The sequence below is a fragment of the Phragmites australis genome, chromosome 14 (genome assembly GCF_958298935.1).
Source record: "Phragmites australis chromosome 14, lpPhrAust1.1, whole genome shotgun sequence".
Lineage (NCBI taxonomy): Eukaryota > Viridiplantae > Streptophyta > Magnoliopsida > Poales > Poaceae > Phragmites > Phragmites australis.
In genome coordinates, this window is record NC_084934.1 from 10,171,593 (window position 1) to 10,190,767 (window position 19,175).

General features: G+C 43.7%; 1 protein-coding gene and 1 long non-coding RNA gene across 8 annotated transcripts; both read right to left on the bottom strand.

Annotated features, from left to right (window-relative positions):
* Positions 1 to 6,638: 6,638 nt before the first annotated feature.
* LOC133890575 (serine/threonine protein phosphatase 2A 57 kDa regulatory subunit B' theta isoform-like) lies at positions 6,639 to 14,957 on the bottom strand. Of its 7 annotated transcripts, none has more exons than XM_062331016.1 (5): positions 14,600 to 14,957; positions 14,384 to 14,445; positions 12,699 to 14,092; positions 7,107 to 7,481; positions 6,639 to 7,015 (listed from the first exon to the last, which is right to left on the bottom strand). In XM_062331016.1, exons 3-4 carry the CDS (start codon positions 13,875 to 13,877, stop codon positions 7,122 to 7,124), a joined length of 1,539 nt encoding a protein of 512 aa, XP_062187000.1. In that variant the 5' UTR covers positions 13,878 to 14,092; positions 14,384 to 14,445; positions 14,600 to 14,957; the 3' UTR covers positions 6,639 to 7,015; positions 7,107 to 7,121. The 7 variants fall into 7 exon arrangements, with proteins under 7 accessions (XP_062187000.1, XP_062186998.1, XP_062186997.1 ...); XM_062331014.1 differs by having other exon boundaries at positions 14,371 to 14,445; XM_062331013.1 differs by having other exon boundaries at positions 14,596 to 14,957.
* Positions 7,491 to 12,687, bottom strand: LOC133890577 (uncharacterized). The gene is made up of 3 exons (XR_009904075.1): positions 10,056 to 12,687; positions 9,886 to 9,956; positions 7,491 to 9,808 (listed from the first exon to the last, which is right to left on the bottom strand). It is a non-coding gene; the product is annotated as an uncharacterized LOC133890577 (long non-coding RNA).
* Positions 14,958 to 19,175: the final 4,218 nt, after the last annotated feature.

A 19,175-nucleotide genomic window follows, 5' to 3' on the forward strand; every position in this document is an offset into this window, starting at 1 on the left:
GCCTTTAGGCACAGTACGAAGTCGTCTGGAGTTAGGGCCTCCAGTCTGGAGTTAGGGCCTCCAGGATGAGGCCCCCTTAACCGATGTGGAGTCAACCCTTGCAAAGGGTTCAACTCCGCCAGAATATGCCATCAAAGCCAAAACGTGAACTGGCTCGACCTCATGTGGTGATGGAACTAGGCCCTCCTGAGTGGCTGTCGGGACCACCCCCGGAGGGATCATCAATTCCCGTTGGGGCTCCAGAGCCTCTGGAACAGGGGACGAGGTCGGACCTACCTCGGTAGCCCCTGAAACACCCTAAGAGCATAAGTTAGGATCCCAACGCATTGGTACAATGGGATATAAACCAATAAAGTAATAATGTCTCACCTAGGCTTATAACATCCTCATCCTCTGAGTCGACGAACCCCCAATCAAGGTCTAGGGAGGCCTCACCCCCCTTCAGCTCTGACCATGGCCGATGAGGTCCGAAAGAGCTAGACACTTTCCCCAGTCGCCTCCCCCGGGCTGGGCCTCATCTTTGGCTAGGCCACCTGTTCCCTCATCCCACCTCTAATGATTCGTGCCATTCAGCAACGTTTCGGATGACTCAGCCACTGAGCTGGTCTGTGAGCCCTCAAAGGTAGGTGGGGGCCAAGCCTGGAGTAGGTTCGCAGGAAACACAGAGGCCAGGGGAGTAGAAGGCACACATCCTCACTTCCCAGCAACCTTGGGCTCTGACGAGTTTGGCCACACTAGGGCATCCATCCTGAGATAGCGGTCGATACGGTTGTACCACTCCCAGCTCCTGACCAAACCCACATGTCGGTCCCGCTCTGCAATAGTAGGCAGACCCAAGAACACTTCCACTACCTTAGTCGCTCACTCCAGTAGAAGGCAATCCTCTGGAAGTGAAAATAAAGGAGAGTCATTTCACATCTTCAGGTTCAAAAACTAAAACAATGAGGAGGACTCACTAGAAAGGACGGTGGGCCCGGAGTACACATTTGGCTCCTCTTCCCCACCTTGTTTGAAGACGCAGTTGCAGTGCGCCCGAAGGGGTCAGACATGCAGCATAGTGAACTCCTCCGTGTGATCATGTATGCTCATCTGCCGAGCCACCCATTGGAGAAGCATAAACCACGCAGCAAGCTGGGCGTCTGAGATGTCCGTCACAAGAATCGAAACGTACTCAATGTCGTAGTTTATAGAACGGAGGGGGGATCCAAAGCTGACATCATGGTAAAACCACCGGTCCGACCTCCCGGTGCACTGACCATTGATGGCTTTCACCGAAAATAGGTCCTGATACTCCAGCCCTACATGGAAATTGACGTTGTTGAAGCTGAGGGCCTTCATCACCCTGTCCTCTCGCATAGTGGATGGTGGCAAATAGGTCCGCCCTTCCTTCACACCCCTCCACTCGCATGGCCCACTCAAAGATGGCCAGGCGAGTGATGGCGTTGGCATGGAGCTGTGGGAGCTCCACGAAGAAGTAGCGGGGCACCCCTTCAAGAAGTGGCATGGTCTAAAAGCCAATGCCCACATTGAGGAAGGCCTCGAACACCACAGTCTTGTGACTCCTGGGGTCCAGAATCTCCTCTCCCCACAGAACCTGGACAACAAATCGGGAGGGGATCTTCCCCTCCTCGACCATCCAGTCAAGCGCGGTGTCATCGATGATAGATTCCCCTAGCACATTGGTCAGCTAGGGATACTTCTTGTTAGCATGGTAGAGATTCACGCCCAGCAACGGCCCAGACAATGATGGAGCAATAAGTGTTACCTGAGTCCCGACCGCCCCATGCGCCTCATCATCCCTACCTAGCGATGACATGATGGCCCCGCCTCAAGCACTCCAACTGGCCATGGGGACCCCAAGGTGCGGCGAGGAACTCTGGATGGTGAGAGAGGCTGTAAGGCACTGCGATGGAACAGGTGTGCCGATGCAAAGGCAGACGAAGATGGGAAAAAGATGTTGAGCAAAACCACTGCTCGGCCAAGAGCCTCTCCTTATAAAGATAAGGGGGGTGTTTACTCATAGGGAAACCCGCACACACCCCATCCTTTCACTCGCAAGGTCGTAACCATGGGGAGTAGAACCACTCCCTACGACCCTCGTACGACAAGGCGCCATGTGTCCCCTCAACACCTAACAAGGCACCACCACCCACTAATCACATGTCACATTTAATAACCCTTTACATGTGTCGTCGACGATCAAATTCCAAACCAGATTGGGCAGGGTTGCAAGCCATCGACTACGGATCCAAGGACCACCAGGGGCCCCACTCCTAAAAAACCATAGGGCCGATCGCTTTTCTAACCATCCTTCTAAGGGGCTATTGTTGGGGGTCATCATTTAGGATCCCCGCTTGTGGACAAAACAGGTTCCTGGAGGTCATGCGGATTACCAGGCTGTGGGACCCTCCAGAGCTCTGGCCTTCTGAAGCTCTAGCCTCCAAAGCCCTGGTCTTCCGGAGCACCAGCCTCCGAAGCCCTAGCCTTCTGGAGCCCCGGCCTCCGAAGCCCTTACCCTCTGGAGCCCTAGTCTCTGGAGCCCTTGCCTTCTAGAGTCTGGGAAGGCTTTCCGAAGTTCCGGGGGAGAGACATCTGACCTAAGAGAAAGATCAACCAGAGAGGGCCCACCAACCATCCTCCACCTACAAGTGAACTACATTTAATGCAACGCAAGTGGAGTCCATCCTGATATCCCCAGCGCAAGTGAAGGCCGTCCTGACATCTTGGCAGTACAACACCATGATAAGCGATCGGTTGTGCACCACATCTCGGCCACTTGCGCTGTTGTATCACCATAATAGAGAATATCTTCTTATTAGTAGCAAGTGCATGCCACCTAGACTAGTACCGTGCGATCCGGTCGATTATAGGCCATGCAATATTTATATTACCATCTCTGTAGGGATATACTTGGATATTTTCACACTCTGCTGGTGCTATAAATACAGACCTTTGGCCATCAGGCCTAGGGACCAATCCTTCTTGACCATCACATGTCTGGTATTCCTCTCTCTCCACTTCTTCTCCAAGCTTGAGCACACTCCTGTGAGTGTACTCTCACCACACTTGTTTCTGCAAGACATATTCTTGCGCCAACAGTGAGCGTATGTTAGCTATCAACTTAAGCAGACAATCAGCCATTTAATTAAATTGAGTGCAGTTTGGTCAGGTCTCCACATTGCGCTTCAGGGAGACTACTGGCATACTTTGTTTCACAACAACCTTGGAGAATATGAAGGAATGTGAAGCTCTAGAATCAAAAAGTACTGAGGTGGGAGCGGCATTAACGATGAACATACCAAACACGACGTCTGGTGCATTATGGGCTTCTTCAGTGGTGACGTGGTTCACTCGTCCATGACATAGTTCTGCTAAGCACAAGGGGCAGGTTTCGGTGTTTGGTGGTGGTTGCGATCGGGTGCTAGAGTACGGGTCTCGGCTGCAATCAGGTTTTGGTTCTTCTTAGGACAATCCCTGGCATAATGGCCTATCTCCTGGCAATTGAAGCATGGCCATCCCGCTAGAGCTTGTGGGGCATTGTCTTAAGATGGAGCAGGGGTGTTGTTGCTTAGGTACTACAAGTGCTAGTACATCGGACGGGGAGCATGTGCTGGAGTCTTGTGCCATACCAGGCTTGTGGTTATACTGTAAAGGTTGGTCTGATCACACCATGAACCGGTCCATAACATGGTCTGGGCAAGACCGCCATCATCCAACACAAGGAATCAAAGATTATCCAACAAAACCCAATTTGTTTGGATCACATCACATGCCAACCAACATGCCAAACTTGCCCTAACCCGAAGTTCCATTCCATGTTGCTAAAACATAATCACCAATTTTATCTCATGTTGCATAGTACCATTATCAAAATTATTATCCGAGTGCTATTATCCATATCCCAAGCAAGGCTAAGCAATTCTACCCTTAATCCCACCCAAAACCGAGGTGACATGGTAGATATGGATGAACTAAGGTATAGCCTAACTTGGGTTTCCCACTGAAGGGAATCGAGGACGTCCTAAGAGGGGGGTGAATTAGGACACTTAAAACTATTGGTTCCAAAACTTTCACAAGATAAGCCTATCTCAATTTCTATCTAAATGTGCTCTAGGCTTGTCTAGTGTGTCTACTCTATCGCTTAAGAGAATAGCAAGGTAAATTGCAAGTAAGTAAATGCGGAAACGTAAATGAGGTAGAGAGACAAACACGGCACGAGGGACTTTTATCCCATGGTATTGGTAGCACACAAGCCACCCCTAGTCCACGTTGGAGCTCCATAAAGGATATGCTCTCGGTCGCCAAGTCTCTTCCGGTCACGGCTCTTGAGATACCAAGTCACTAAGACAAGTCCTCAAGCACGATGAGCCACCAAGGTGAGGTCTCAGCACTACTCTCTAGGCCTATAAGCACTAATCACTTGCTAATAGTGTGCTTAATTACCTTGGATGAACACCTTATGCTCTTGGATGGCTTGGATGTCTTTTTATGTGTACAAGGGTTTCTCTGGACTCCAGCAAGTTCAAATGAATGAGTGGAGGGGTATATATAGCCTCAACCCCGCGGACTAGCCGTTATCCTAACGGCTCACATATTCTGTGAACACCAGATGATCCGGCGTTAACAGAGGTACAAGCACTGGACCATCCGATGTGTACATTCTCAGAAACTAGCTGTTGGAACTCCACTCAGAGTTCTTTTGAACACTGGATTGTTTGGTGTAATCTTCAATCCATCTCCGGACTATCCGGTGAGTTTTCCTAAGCTAGACCGTGTCAAACTTCTTCTTTGCACAAAATACTCCGATGTGCACTATCTTCATCACCAGACCTTCCGGTGTGTAGAACTTCTTCTTTTCTGGGTTTTTCACACACTCTGTTAAATGCTCTGGTGAAGCCTCTGGTGTGGACTGTCTTCATCACCGGACCTTCCGATGTGTAGAACTTCTTCTTTTCTGGATTTTCCACACCTCCTATTAAATGCTCCGGTGAAGCCTCCGGTGTACATCACTTCATCACCGGACTATCTGGTGAGTAAATCTTCGATCTTCTGCGCTTGGATTCTTCTCTACAAGAATTAGTCTGGTGTACATCTCTTCTGATCGCCGAACCTTCTGGTGAGTGCAATCCAGTCTGACTCCTTCTGACAGAATTGCTCTGGTGTGTATTTTCCTTATCACCAGATCATCTGGTGAGGCAAACTGCCTCTGGACATAATACTCCGGTGAGTGCAATTCTTCCAGCACCGGACCTTCCGGTGAGAACAATTTCTCTGGGACTTTTTCCAATTCAATCAAATTTTGTCCCAGCTGCGGTGGCTTCTTCATGTATTGCATCCATGAGACTACTACCATATATTCTTGATAAACATATTAGTCCATTGACTATTATCATTAATCACTAAAATCACAATCATGACCTAATAGAGCCATTTTCGCTACACCTACCGGCAACTACTAGCATGCAACTTTGTAAACAAAAACATTTAGAAACTTAGGATCAAAATGCATCAAGGACAACCTACCTTCACCCTGGTGCTCAGTGGGTTCATCGAACTCTTGTTCCTGAAAACCTGCAAACTCCTACTCCTGGATGTTGGCGTCTAAGCACAAAATAAAATAAGGCAATAAACACCAAAAGCCAAGAAAGAACCAAAAGCACACCAGAAAAACTCAATTTATTATTTTTATTATCTTTGGTGAATTATTAGTGAAGGAAATGATTAGATCGGAGTTGCAACAGTTTATATATGGCTTGGAAGGGTGAAAGGAAGGCATATAATTTCTGGGAGTTATTTGGATTTTTTACCAATTATTTGGAATTAAAAAGAATTTTTAGGAATTAAAGAAACATTAAAAAGAATTAAAAAAAATCTTTATAAATTAGTTTACTAAAGAAAGAACTTTTTCATAATTATTTACTATTTTACCAGAATTAAAAACATTAAGAAAAACCTATTTGAACATTAATATAATTATTCTAGATTTTCTAAAACATTATTCAAATTTTTATTTATTATTTTATCACTATAAAATATTAAAACCGATTAAAACATTTTGAAAACTTTTTCTAATTTATTAATGAATTTACCAAGATTTTCTATAAAGAAAAACCTACTTTTGAATATCGAAATAATTTCTCTACAGGAAAAGGGATTTATTGTGCAACGATGACATCACTATGCTGACTGGGCCAATGTTGCTGACTAGGCCTGCCACGTTGGACAAAACACCAACATGGCATGCTGATTGCTGATACGACAGCTGACTTGGATTACGGGGGCTGCTGACTCGCTTAAGCAATAGGGGTACAAGAGCTTCTAATCGTGGGCGTTATTGTGAGATCTGACAGTGGGGGTGAGATCTACCTGCCATCCGGCGAGCGGGTGGTGACGGAGAAACACGGCGGCACGGGCTCGGGAATGTGGAGAACCACAGCGACGGCGACAGCGCAGGCTCAGGAATGTGTAGCCGTAGATGCTCTGTTTCAACAGTCTATTCTCCAAATCACACAGTGAACGGAACCATCCTGACTGAAGAAATTCCCCGCAAACTGCAGTTCTGCCAGAAGGATGATCACAGAAAGGATGAACTGCACGGCTCTTGAGCAGCATTCGCTCACGGATTTGACATCAGTGCCTTGTATAACCACGGCTATATGCCTATATCAACTAAATGAGTAAGCAAAACATACAGAATTTTTATTACTTCAGCCAACTACCCACCATCCGAATAGAAACGGAAAAACATATCGGATTTCCTTTAACCGAACTATCCATTTTCCAATATACGAAGAAAAAAACTATCCATTTTCCGAATAACAAAACTACAAAAGCAGACCGAACCACCAGAATGCCAAAAGAAGCCATGTCATGGGATTTTCAGAATTGATGCTGCTGCCCCTACACAATTGGCTTCTCAGATCTTCCCTCAATTCGCCACACCCTCCTTTCTGGCTTCATATACCATTGTATGTACAACCCAATCCTGTACATTGTTTGATGACTCTCCAAGGACCTAGAAATATAAATGATCCAAATATTACAAACTTCATGAGATAATCGGATAGTTGAATCAACCAAACAAAAAAACAACTGAACAAGCTTACCATTTAAGGAAATTCCTACACAGCCGAAGATTGGCGAGGCAAGGTTCGAGAGACGAGGACAGCCTCACCACTTGTTGCTTTCACTGATGCGATCTCATCTAGACGTTTCCATGCTGATTCTTGCCTCAATTTAAGCTCCTTCTCTTTAGTTTTGTCATCCTCATATTTCCGCAAACACTCAGCAAATAGTTCAGGGTTACGATCAGAGAAAAACTTTTGGACATTCAGACTGATGCTTTGCACGACCTGATTCCAGTGCCCATTTATATTTTTCTCCAATGCAGGGAAGATGATAGGCAGTATCACCTTAGTATTTTGTTTCATCAAATTCTGGATGTGGTCATTGTTCCACAAAAACAATGCTCTCTCAGAAACCTAAATCAAACATAAGCATATTACTGCAGATGAGTGTGTGCAATTACCACAACAGAATATAAATACACTGGTATAAGTTATATAATTATTGGGCAGACCCATCAATGGACAGGAGCAAACTAAGCAAGCACTCAGGGCGCCTCCTAGCAAGGTGGGTCCCCATTTTCTCCTTTATTTTGAAAGAGCACAAGTAACATTTTATGCATGACCATGAATAAATAGCAATAGAGAAAGAAATCATATTTCTCCAAACGAATATATCTTACCAATACTGAAGAGGCCAATCTATATATAAGTACACACTAAAGTTAACAGCAGTCATTCAAAAGTTTTGCTTATCCATGGTTTTCTAAAAAGTATTTTCCCAACCCATTACTGTTCTCCCACCTCACAGGTATAAAATCAAATTTCATAAAAAAAATTGTATTGATTTTGCACAATCTAACAAAATACAAATATATTTTTTTCTGAAATATGCCATTGTAGAGTCAAATATAATCTTTAGGACAAGGCCCAGGACACTCAGCAAGGCCCTAATACTGGCCAAGAATAAAATAAATGAAGCTTCTAAATATAGCAGCACACACAAGTAATGTTTTCAAATGAAATGATAGGAAACCCAAAACAAGGTATGATTTTACTAGCACATTAATCAGCTTGGCCAAACAAATCTAGAAAACTCTAGATAAGACATACCACATGTGGAATTAGGTGAGCTTAATGGACTGACATGTGTAATTTTCTTTAGTATTCTTTTACTAGGTCAGCATGATCATGAAAACATAAGACATTGACACTAGCTTAGGCACATAAGAAAATGAAGAACATTATGACTTTGTGTTCAGCTAGTGTTTTACTCTCAGCATTTGCATTATTTTCTTCCTAAGCTCCAAAAAAATAATAGGCATTGACACTAGCTTAGGCACATAAGAAAATGAAGAAAATTATGAGTTTATGTTCAGCTAGTGTTTTACTCTCAGCAATTGCAATATTCTGTTCCTAAGCTCCAAAAAATTATTTGCATGGATACTATGAGCTTGGGCTATGGGTATCAGGGTATGGACCGATGGAAAAGGATAGGGCCCGCACCCATGATCGGCTGGATAGTAAGCTGTTACTCTGGCTGTGAATACAAAACTCTGAGCCAATGCAGAAAAATAAGGAGACCAGAATATTTTATTTTATTCATATTTTTTCGAAGACCATGACTACAATGCTCATCTTCATAGCTCATATACAGGGCCTTACCCATTTTTCTCAACGAAAAACAGTCTTGTCTCGTGCATGTACAAACCATGTCTTTCAGAAAACCATATCTTTTAGACAACCAACTTTTAGGAATCCTGACAACATGGAAACTAATAGATATAGAACTATTTTTAACAATGAAAGGCCATTGAGAAAATATCTAGACAGAATAGGAATGTTTGTACATATTGAGCAATTAATAAACAACGATTACTGATGCCCAAATGTCCACAAAACTAAGTAATTGATACAGATTCAAAATAAAGGGTACTATGGTGTGTTTGTGCAATATTAACTGATGATGAACAGTTAAGATACTAGGCGATAATAACTATTAGCACTTGGCCACAAAAAGAATACATTCAACTGTATTACGCATATGCTATTTTATTAACTACAGACCAAGTTTTTCATAGGGTGAAAATAATAAAGCTAAAAATTACAGCACAACGGAGACGTCTGGCTGGGGGCCGGGAACGCCTTGCTGAGGTGTCGATGGATTAGGCACGACTAGGGTCGTAGGCGGGATTAAGGACTTGCAGTGACTATAGGTCACAAAGTTAAGGAAGAGCTCGAAGGATCCACTCATAACCAAAGGACTTACCGCGTTAGCGTAGGAGTCAGCACAAGTTTCGTCCTCGTAAAGCCGTTGGGCGGGGAAGCCAAGGCCGCTGACGAGCCGCCAGGGATTGGTGTCCCACATATGCGTTTAGATATTTCCCACGGAACCCAAGTCTTCCGCCGATCTCTTCCCCCCATGCGCGAACACTTGGCTAACGGCAGCCTGATCGCCCTCGATCTGGTCGGGTCGAGGTTGGTCGAAGCTAGGCCGGTTGGACAGTGCTGATCGACCTTCTGCTGACCGGTTCTGCTCCTAGAACAACCGCCTGCGGTCGGTACCAGGCTCCGAGCAGTCTGGTCGTCTCCATGGCCAGCTAGGTTGGCTTCACGACCAGGTCAACGGTCACCAAAGCGGCGCCAGGCGGCGGAGAGGACATGCGGGCAACAAGATCAACTTGTCGGGCGATCGCCGTAACCTCGTCTATGATCGGGCGTAGGACATCGACCTCGGGAAGACCCTGCGGCGACGCAAACCGTGAAACTCTAACCCAAGAGAATGCTTGAGGTGGAAATTTTGGGAAAAGGTCAAACATACCAATCTGACCCGAGCCCTCTCCGATTAAGAGGGTCATTCTTCCTCGAGGCAGTTGCCATTAGGAATTTGACCTGCGAATCAACAGCCTTGTCAGGCAGATCTGAATAAAAGAGATACCTAAAATACTGCATGGTTAGCAACAAGCGCTATGAAAACGATTGTGACGTTACCTGAGGAGCTCTCCCGGGTGTCGTCCTCACTCCCGCAGTACAAGTAGGCAAGGCGTGCTCTCCTTCGCAAGGGGTACAGCTGGCGCTTGATGAAGTCTCGGACGACGTCTGATCCCAACAGCCTGGCGTCCACAAGCTGCTTAACCCGAGCAGCGAGGCTCAACAGCTCTGGAGTTACCGTAGGGGCGCTCCCCTAGTTCTCGGTGACTTGCACCAGCCTGGCTGGCAAGCGGATATTGTCCAAATAATCTTCTGTCTGGAGGTAGAATCACTCGTCCCTCCATCCTAACCACGACGACTTGAGGCCCATCTCGAGGTAGGAGCCCGCAACGCCATCGTGGAGTTGAAACCCGCAGCTCCTGGTGGCCAGCCCGATCTGTAACCTGGCCGTATAGAAGAATCTGAAAAGATCGAGGCACAGCTCGACCCCTATGAAATTCTCGCACATGTGAGCAAAAACGCTCAACATGATGATGAAATTAGGATTTAAGTGGAGGTGGAAGATATCGTAGAAGGTGATAATGATGGTGAAGAATTCAAAGAAGAACGGCATAAGGCCGGCAGGAAAGGAGGCGAACATAACGATCTCCTCCTGATTGGGAGCAGGCGCATCTTCCCTAGAGCGGTAACCCCAGATGGTTCTCGCGCATCTGCCTCATCTTTGCCGCAGTGCACTTGAACTTGGGAAAGTTAGGTTCTTTACTGGAGCATGGCACCATTGGAATGTGGCAAAGGCTATGGCGAGAGCACGGGCAGCGACGGAGAAAAGGGGCTCTAGGCACAAGGGTTGGGGGCTTGGAGAATGAAAAAAGGATATGCGGAGAGCCATCGACGCCGCCATTTATAGGACGGCTGCAGTATCTCAACCGCCGCGGGATATGCGACTTGATAGTTCAAAATTTGAAATGCCGCGCAGGAGAAGCAGAAATTCCCTTGGGTCCAACGGCCATCATTGTCTCTCTCCCACGTCTCTTTTTTTCTCTCCCATATTCTCCTCTTTTCTCTCTCCCACGATCTCTCTCTTTATTTAACCTCCCCTCAGGATGCGGTTTTCCTAGGTTCACCACGAGGGAAGACTGTGTCAATAACCATTCCCGGGATAAACTCTTGTCCACCTAGGGCCCAAGTGGTGCGACCAGGTCCGACCACGACCACATGACGAACTGCACAACCGACCACATCCACGCGAGAGTTTGGGGGCTACTGTCGGTGTATTGAATAAAGAGGTCCCTTGTTAGGGGGAGTCCGCACAAGAGAGTGCTAGCTGGCGGTAGATATCTTTTCGTAAGACTATGGCCCTATCGTGCAACCAAACAAGGCTCTCGCGACCAACCCCCTAGTCGTGGAGGTAAACCCTGCGATCAGCCTCGTTGGTCGCAGGGTAGATATTTCATCTTGACCTATCAAGTCGCATTAAATGCTATCTACTTAAATGTTTTCCTTCCCCAAGCACCCCCTCCAGCGAAGAAAGTCTTGACCGACGCAGATGGGCAGAGTCCCGTCCCGTAGCATTAAATGCTACGGGATAGCGTTATACAGATAGGCGTGTCGCCGCACGACCAATGGAACGGCATCGCAGGTGTGCATGCGGCGTGGGGCGACAGAACAGGGCAGGCTAGTCGACCAATATAGGATCTGCACACCTGCCCTAGCTAAGGGTAGTTGGTTTCGTCAGAGTTAGACCGGTCACGCTGTTGGCACAGTCTATTTATATATACACCACTCCTGCTATATAAATAGATGAAGATTGGGCTTGTAAGAAGGAGAGGAACACATCTGTAAACAATTTAATACTATCCATAAAAGAATACACATAATGTAGGGTTGTTATCCTCTGGGAGGTCTGAACCTGGATAACGTTGGTGTTCTTGAGTTCATACACACACACCGAACACGTCAATCACGCACCTATCGCCTGGTATACCCCGGAAGTATTGTCAGGGATTAACTCTTGACAACTCCAATTGTACACGGGATTCTAGACCAGGCAATTATTGTCTCACCTACGAGATGATCAACTAATCAAAGAACCATTATTTAACATCTTAAAAAGATGTAACAAGTTCAAATTCATGCAGATAGACAGGCCAATGTTCTGTGACTAATACACTGATCAGACCAAAATAAAATAATTCAAAATGGCAGAAGCTAAATGCGGCCAGCATTCTTCCTTTGGAACCTAAGCAATTCAAGAAGGCAATCAAAGTAAATAAGTACACAACTGTTAATAGAATAGTGTTTCTTCTGTTCAACTTTTGCATTTACGACACTATGAAATAAATACCAAACAAAGGGACAAATATTAGATTGGTGATAAGCACATACGAGAGAACACATTGTTCACTCATTCAAATAACATTAAAGCAACGCTAAGAGAAAGACTTGTCAGAAAGTAAATTGGAAATCCATGGAAGAAGCAACTAAAATTTTGGTTTTAAAGTTATTAGTCAAAAAGTTGTTACACTGTTATTACAAACCAACAAGGAAATAACTTATAGCCTACCATAACATGACAATTCTTTTCAAGATACATATCATCCTATTTTGATTAGGGAAGAGTAGGAAACGACTCAAACAAAGGGCAAGCATATAATAAAGTTGCAGAGAGGGAACATTCATCAAGGATAAGGTGAATAATATTACCTGAAAGTGAGAACTGTTCAAGCAGCAAGCAATCTGGCGGAAAAGAGGAACCATACATTTTTGAAACTCAGCAGGTTGTGTTGCTTCTAGGATATCTTCCAACTCCCCCAAGAACATCACCTTCTTTGTGCTGTTTGTGACAGGCCAATATTTTATCAGGCCCCTAATAACAGTATCCGCAAGCTTGCAATCTTTTTCAACAAACTGTGTAATGCTGTAAGACAACTGCCGATGGTACATCGAAATGCATCTTGGCTTGTGAAGTGGAATTAAGGTTCTTACAAGGAACAATTTGTGCTCTTCCTTGAGTGGCAAAGCAAATCCGTTGATGATACTTCCTAAAATATCCAAGAGCTCTCCTATTCCATTGTGCTTTTCGGTTTCATATATGAACTGGTAGAATAAGTTATTGATAGCTTTCCGAATAAATGGCCGATACACCATGAACTTTCCATACATGCGGTGAAGTATCATCTTAAGGCACTCCCTCTCCCTAGGGTCCTCAGAGTCAAAGAGCTCAAGCAGTCTTAGAATAAAGGAATGATCAATATATCTTTTAGCCAACTTAGCATCATTTTCTGGAGATGTAACAAATCTCAAGAGCAACTCATACACAATCTGCAAGTGTGGCCACGCAGGATCCATTAATGGTTCCTCCTCTTCTAGATCAAAAGCTGCAAGCACTTTTCTCTCTCTGGGTGGGGAAGTCAGTGTCCTGAACAAGTTTACTGAAATCATTTTTGTGATTGCCTCCACAACAATCTCAGGGAACTTCCCATTGGCAGACACAATGTAGTCAACTATCTCCAACAGCATTTGCTTCTTTATTTCCTTCTCCTTTATGTTCTTTGTCGGATCCGTAAAGTCAAACAAAGTGCAGCACAAGTTCAACTTTTTAAAGAGCAGGCTTTGTTTCTCTGCATTTGGCACATCCTTAAAGCTTGGCAACGGTTGGAAGTTAGAGGAGAACAAAGTATCATTTATCCACGAGTTTGGAAACCCTACATGGTTTCCACTCCCGTAGCTGAGCCCACTACCCGACAAAATTGGTGGCTGGCTACTCGAGTCAGAAATTCCAGAACCTGACAGCTCGTTCAACACTGAAGGGCTCGTCCCACCAATGAATTCCTTATCTGCGGATTTGGACACTTTCCGCCACCCAAATATTTGTTTCATCATGCTATCACCCAGCACAGAAGACGACACCCAAATCAGCACCGAAGAGCTTCAAATCCTCCCTGGAGCAAGCGACAAAAATGCTTCTTGCTCCCTTTGTAGCAGGAGCTACTACCACATAAAAAACCTTAATCCCATTTCCACTCCACAGAGTTCTCCAATCAAAGACACGGTAGGTTGATTACACCATTTATCCTGCCAAAGCGAGCCACTCCAACCTGCAATAACGAAAAAGAGGGGTCAGAACAATGGATGAACAAATCAGTCAGGCCAACACTACATACAAATGATACTATTATTGCAACCATCTCGCAACGACAACCGGAGCTGCTCATCTTCTACCCCTATGTCCCAAACAATAAATATAAGCAGGAATTCAACCAAGAGAACCCAATCCGGCAAAAAAAAAAATGAAGTGAGAAACTACCCTGAACCCACCTCCCCTTCCTTCCCCAAACTGCCATTGCCAAAATTGAAATCGGTTCGCGGGGCTAACCGGAGAAACCAACCGGAAGAGATCCTACGCGGCGACGGTCCAGCAAGCACAGATTGGGCGATAGACAACGACCCCCTGAAAGCAAAGCAACGCAACGGTCAACACGGACGGCGGGCACGGGCCAAGAAACGGCGGCGCAAGAGAAGAAGAAGCCTTCTCCTGCGCGTCTCCTTCCGCTCCGGGGGCAAGAACTGTAACAAGGGGACTGGACGGAGGAACACATACCTACCAAAGGCGGCGGCGGCGAGCTCCTGGGGCGGCGGAGGTGGCGGGTCTCGAGGAGCTTGCTTCGAAGAGTGATTCGAGTGCGGTCGGGAGCGTTGCGGGTGGGGAAAGGACGGAGAGGGAGGCGGATGGGCGCCGTGGAGTAGAGTAGGAGTAGAGCACGGCGGCGCAAGGGAGAAGAACACGAGGGGGAGGCAGCACCGAAGGAAGGAAGGGGAGTTGTTGCCTTGTTGGATCTCCTGCTATTCGCTTCTAGTATTTTATTTCTTTTTTTCTCTGCTTTTCCATCCGTTTAGAAGACGGCCATAGCAGCAGAGCAATTTATGCCGGTAGCCAGGCCAGCGTGTTCTTTTCCTGACTTACCATGGTGTTTGTTGGAGCCATGTTTGCTAGCATGCGTGAGCGCAAAGCACAGACAATGGTCTTCTGTTTTCCTTTTCCATGACTCATCAGATGCTTATCATATCCTTGGTGACGTGGTAATGGACACAGGAACTACGTGAAGGTCTCATGGAGCCATTCATTCGGTTGTCACAGGTAGCATGGGCCACTCCTCTCGGGTTGTTGTGGCTTCGCCGTCGAATTATTGTTAACGAATTCAGCAATACATTGACAAAATCGACTCGTAATGGGGACTGTGTCGTGGTGACGCGACAACACGGACTTGCCAATTGTGACTTCCTATTCCTTTTCAACAAATGTGCTATACCCTGTCTTCTACTGTGAGACCGCTGCGCCCCTCTCCCGGGATCCTTTCGTATCATTCTTTGATGTCTTTATGCAACACGCTGCGACAATTATGACATTTTTATCGAGCGTTTCTGCAATGTACTAACTTGATTGTTGACGGTTGGTAAAAAGATCTAGTTATATCATCTGAGTACTCGTCGTCACCTTCGACCTCATATTCTTTAAGAATAAATATACCCTACCATATTGATTATACCTCGTCCCACTCTTTTCTCATGCTCCTTTCATTTGTTTTTTTGTCCTTTTACCTCAAGTTATAACAATTTTGATATTTGTGTTAAGAGTCACTATAACAACCTACCTTGATCTTTCACGGCGGGCATCAAAACCTAGATATATCCATTGTCTAAATATACAAATGAATAAATGGCATACAATAGGAACTTTCATTTTTATTTTTCCTAGTTTTTGAAAATTAAACTAATGTTATTTTTATTGAAAAATTATCACGGCTAGCATTCTCCAAAACCATGCCACCTCCCATTCCAAGTGAGACGGATCTTGGAGGTTGATCCACTTCACCTAGAGTAGAAAATTTTCACTGAGCTTACACATGAGAGAGAACAGACTTGTATTGTCATGAATGAGACAAAAGCATAACACATACAAGAGACTAAGATATATAGTAACAAAATGCATAGGAGAGCTTGGCATAAAAACCAAGAAGAGGAGTGAGACAGAGGGACAGTTGTAGAGAAAGGACCGGTACTTGATAGCTAAGTAGAAATAAATATAAGAAAGTTGTATTTATTGATTACTCAATTCTACGTACAATAAATGCGAGCAATGGTATCAAAACAATCTTGAGGAATTTAATATAATTTTCTATATACTATATGGTATATGTTTGCATGAACAATATGTCTGAATCTTGTACTTGACTTAAGGGTCTTGTTTGTTGTTAGCTGAACTATAGGTTTTTTTCTGCAACTTTTGTTAGAGAAGAGGTCAAAATTTTGTAGTTGTAACAAGCAGTCTACTCAAAAATGTTCTTATTCCAATTTATTTTGGAGCCACTCATGAATTTCATTTGCATGTTGTGAAAGGCAATACCTAACCTAATGTGAATATTGAATGCTAACAATGAGTGGTTTTGCCAAAATTAGCACATTGTCCCCCATAGTACACACTTGTCAACATGAACTAGCCAAAAAATAGCATCAACAGCTTTCTTTGCACCTTATATCCAAACCATTACACTCTACATCCCTTGTGAGATATAAGGTAGATGAAGAGGGAAAATAGACTTTAATATCTTGCATGAGGCAGAAGCTAAGCACATAAACCTAGAAGCATATGAAAAAAATGCAATGATGAGCTTACCACAACAGTGAAGATGAGTAGTTAGAAAGAAGAGGATTATGAAAAAGATATAGAGTAGTTGATAATTGAGTAGAAATAAATATAAGAGGACAAGCATTTATTTAGTGGAACTATACATTAGAAGGGTTGTATCCAAAGCTAAGAGGGGACTATGGAGAAGGGATATAGTAGTTGATAGTTGTATAGAAATAAAAGTATATCAACAGGGGAACAATTACTACATAATATATTGGATGAATTGTATTCAAAGATGTATTCATGAGATGTGAAAGAATTTATTACCAGTTAATATATATTGTATCCTAGTTCTATTTTTTTAGTCCATTCATGAATATCATTTCCAATAGTAGTGAGCAGATGAAGATACCAAAGAGATTTGTTCTATCTCTTCACATATCCCTAAAGGTATATGAACAAATGCATTCAAGAGCTTAGCAACAAATAAAGATGGTTGAGAAAGACATAGGACAAGAACGAGGGATAGAGTAGTTGATAGTTGCATAGAAATAAATATAAGAAATGCATTCATTAAGTAGAATAATTTCTCCACAATACATTGGAGGAGTTGTATCCAAAGTTGTGTTCAACAGACGCCGGAAGAATTTAATACTCCCTTGGATCCAAAATATAAGTTGTTAATATTTTGGGCAGGCGAAATAAGGGGTGTGTGATATAGATATGACATACTTACATGTCAATCATTGACTCTTGAGAAACTAATTAGTATCTGTGAGTCATAGGAAATGAGGATGTTGATAAAAGAGCTCATTTACTAGTACAATCATTTTCAGCAAATGTGCTCTAACATGACTTCTACTGCAAGACTGCACCCTACTCCGCCCCTCTCCCCACGACCATTTTGTGTAATTCTTTAGTGTCTTTTTGCATCACTCTATGCCAATTATGATCTTTTTCTTGAGCGTTATCATGATGGCCTAGCTTGATTATTGACAGTCGGTGAAAAAACCTAGCAATATCATCTGGGTTCTCGTCGTCACCCTAGACTTCATATTCTTCATGAACAAATGTGCCCTACCATGTCGTATCTCATAGGATTGTACCATGGCCCGCCCTTTTCCTATGCTCCCTTCATATTGTCCATTGGTGTCCTTTTGCTTCACATGACGACAATTTTTATATTTGTGTTGCGAGTCACTATGACAACCTACCATGATCTTTCACAGGGGCATCAAAATGTAGATATATCATCTAGGTGCTCATCATCCCCCTCCATTACCATCCATTGCCTAAATATACAAGGTGAATAAATGGCAATGGCATACAATATGAACTTTCATTCTTTTTTTCCTAGTTTTTGAAAATTTAACTGATGTTATTATGATTGAAAAACTATCATAATTATTATTCTTATTGAAAAACTATCACAATTATTATTCTTATTAAAAAATATCACAATTATTATTCTTATTGAAAAACTATCACAACTAGCATTATCGAAAACAATACCACCTCTCATTACAAGTGAGATGAATCTCAAAGGTATGATTCGCTCCACCTAGTGTAGAAATCATTGATTGGGCTTACATAGAGGAGAGAGAATAGACTTACATTGTCTTGAATGAAATAAAGTTGAGCATATACAACAGACTAAGATATATAGTAACAAAATGCATTGAAGAGCTTGGCACAAAAACCAAGAAGAGGAGTGAGATAGATGTACAGTTGTTGATGGCCAAGTAGAAATAAATATAAGAAAGTGGTATTTATTGATTATTCAATTCTACATACAATAAATGTGAGCAATTGTATCAAAACAGTATTGAGTAACTTAACATAATGTTCTATTCACTGTATGGTATATGCATGCAAGGAGTATAGAGACAATTATAATGTTTCAAGATTTTTCCAAAACATCCAGGTTACCCAAATTTACTAGATCTCCTAGCCATTGAGAATGTTGTGCTCGAGCTAGTCCTTCTTGCCATGGATGAAGATGCCAAGGTCGGGGCACGAGAGCTTCTTCTTAGTTTGGCTAGCCCTAAGTCACCGTTTCTGAGAAACTAAGTGGTGAAGTGTCTTAGTTTGCATGTGATGAGGTATTGACAACAGTTGATGTGTCTTGAACTTAGTTAGCATGTGTTTGTGTATGCTTATTCTTGTTCTTGTCTAACTCAAGTTGGCGGTATTTGGAATTGATAAATTCTTCTCTGTACGTAGAAAAATTACACATATAGAAAGTTCCAGTGTGAACATCGGAACTTCCGGTGTTCACCGGAAGTTCCAGTGTGGGCAGTGTATACTCACCGAACTATTTTTGCAAAGAGCAATTTTTTGTGTGAAACTGGAGATCAATGCACCAAAAGATGATGTGAGTGTGGTGGCTACACAGGAGAGTATCAACGGAGTATTTTCAGCGTTGAAGCAGAATGAAAGCAAACACCTGATGGTCCGCTGGTGGACTTTGAGAGCGCTGGAGTATTTTCTGCAGAGAGGAGATTTTTTATGTCAAGTTTGATTATGTACACTGGATAGTTCGGTGCTATAAT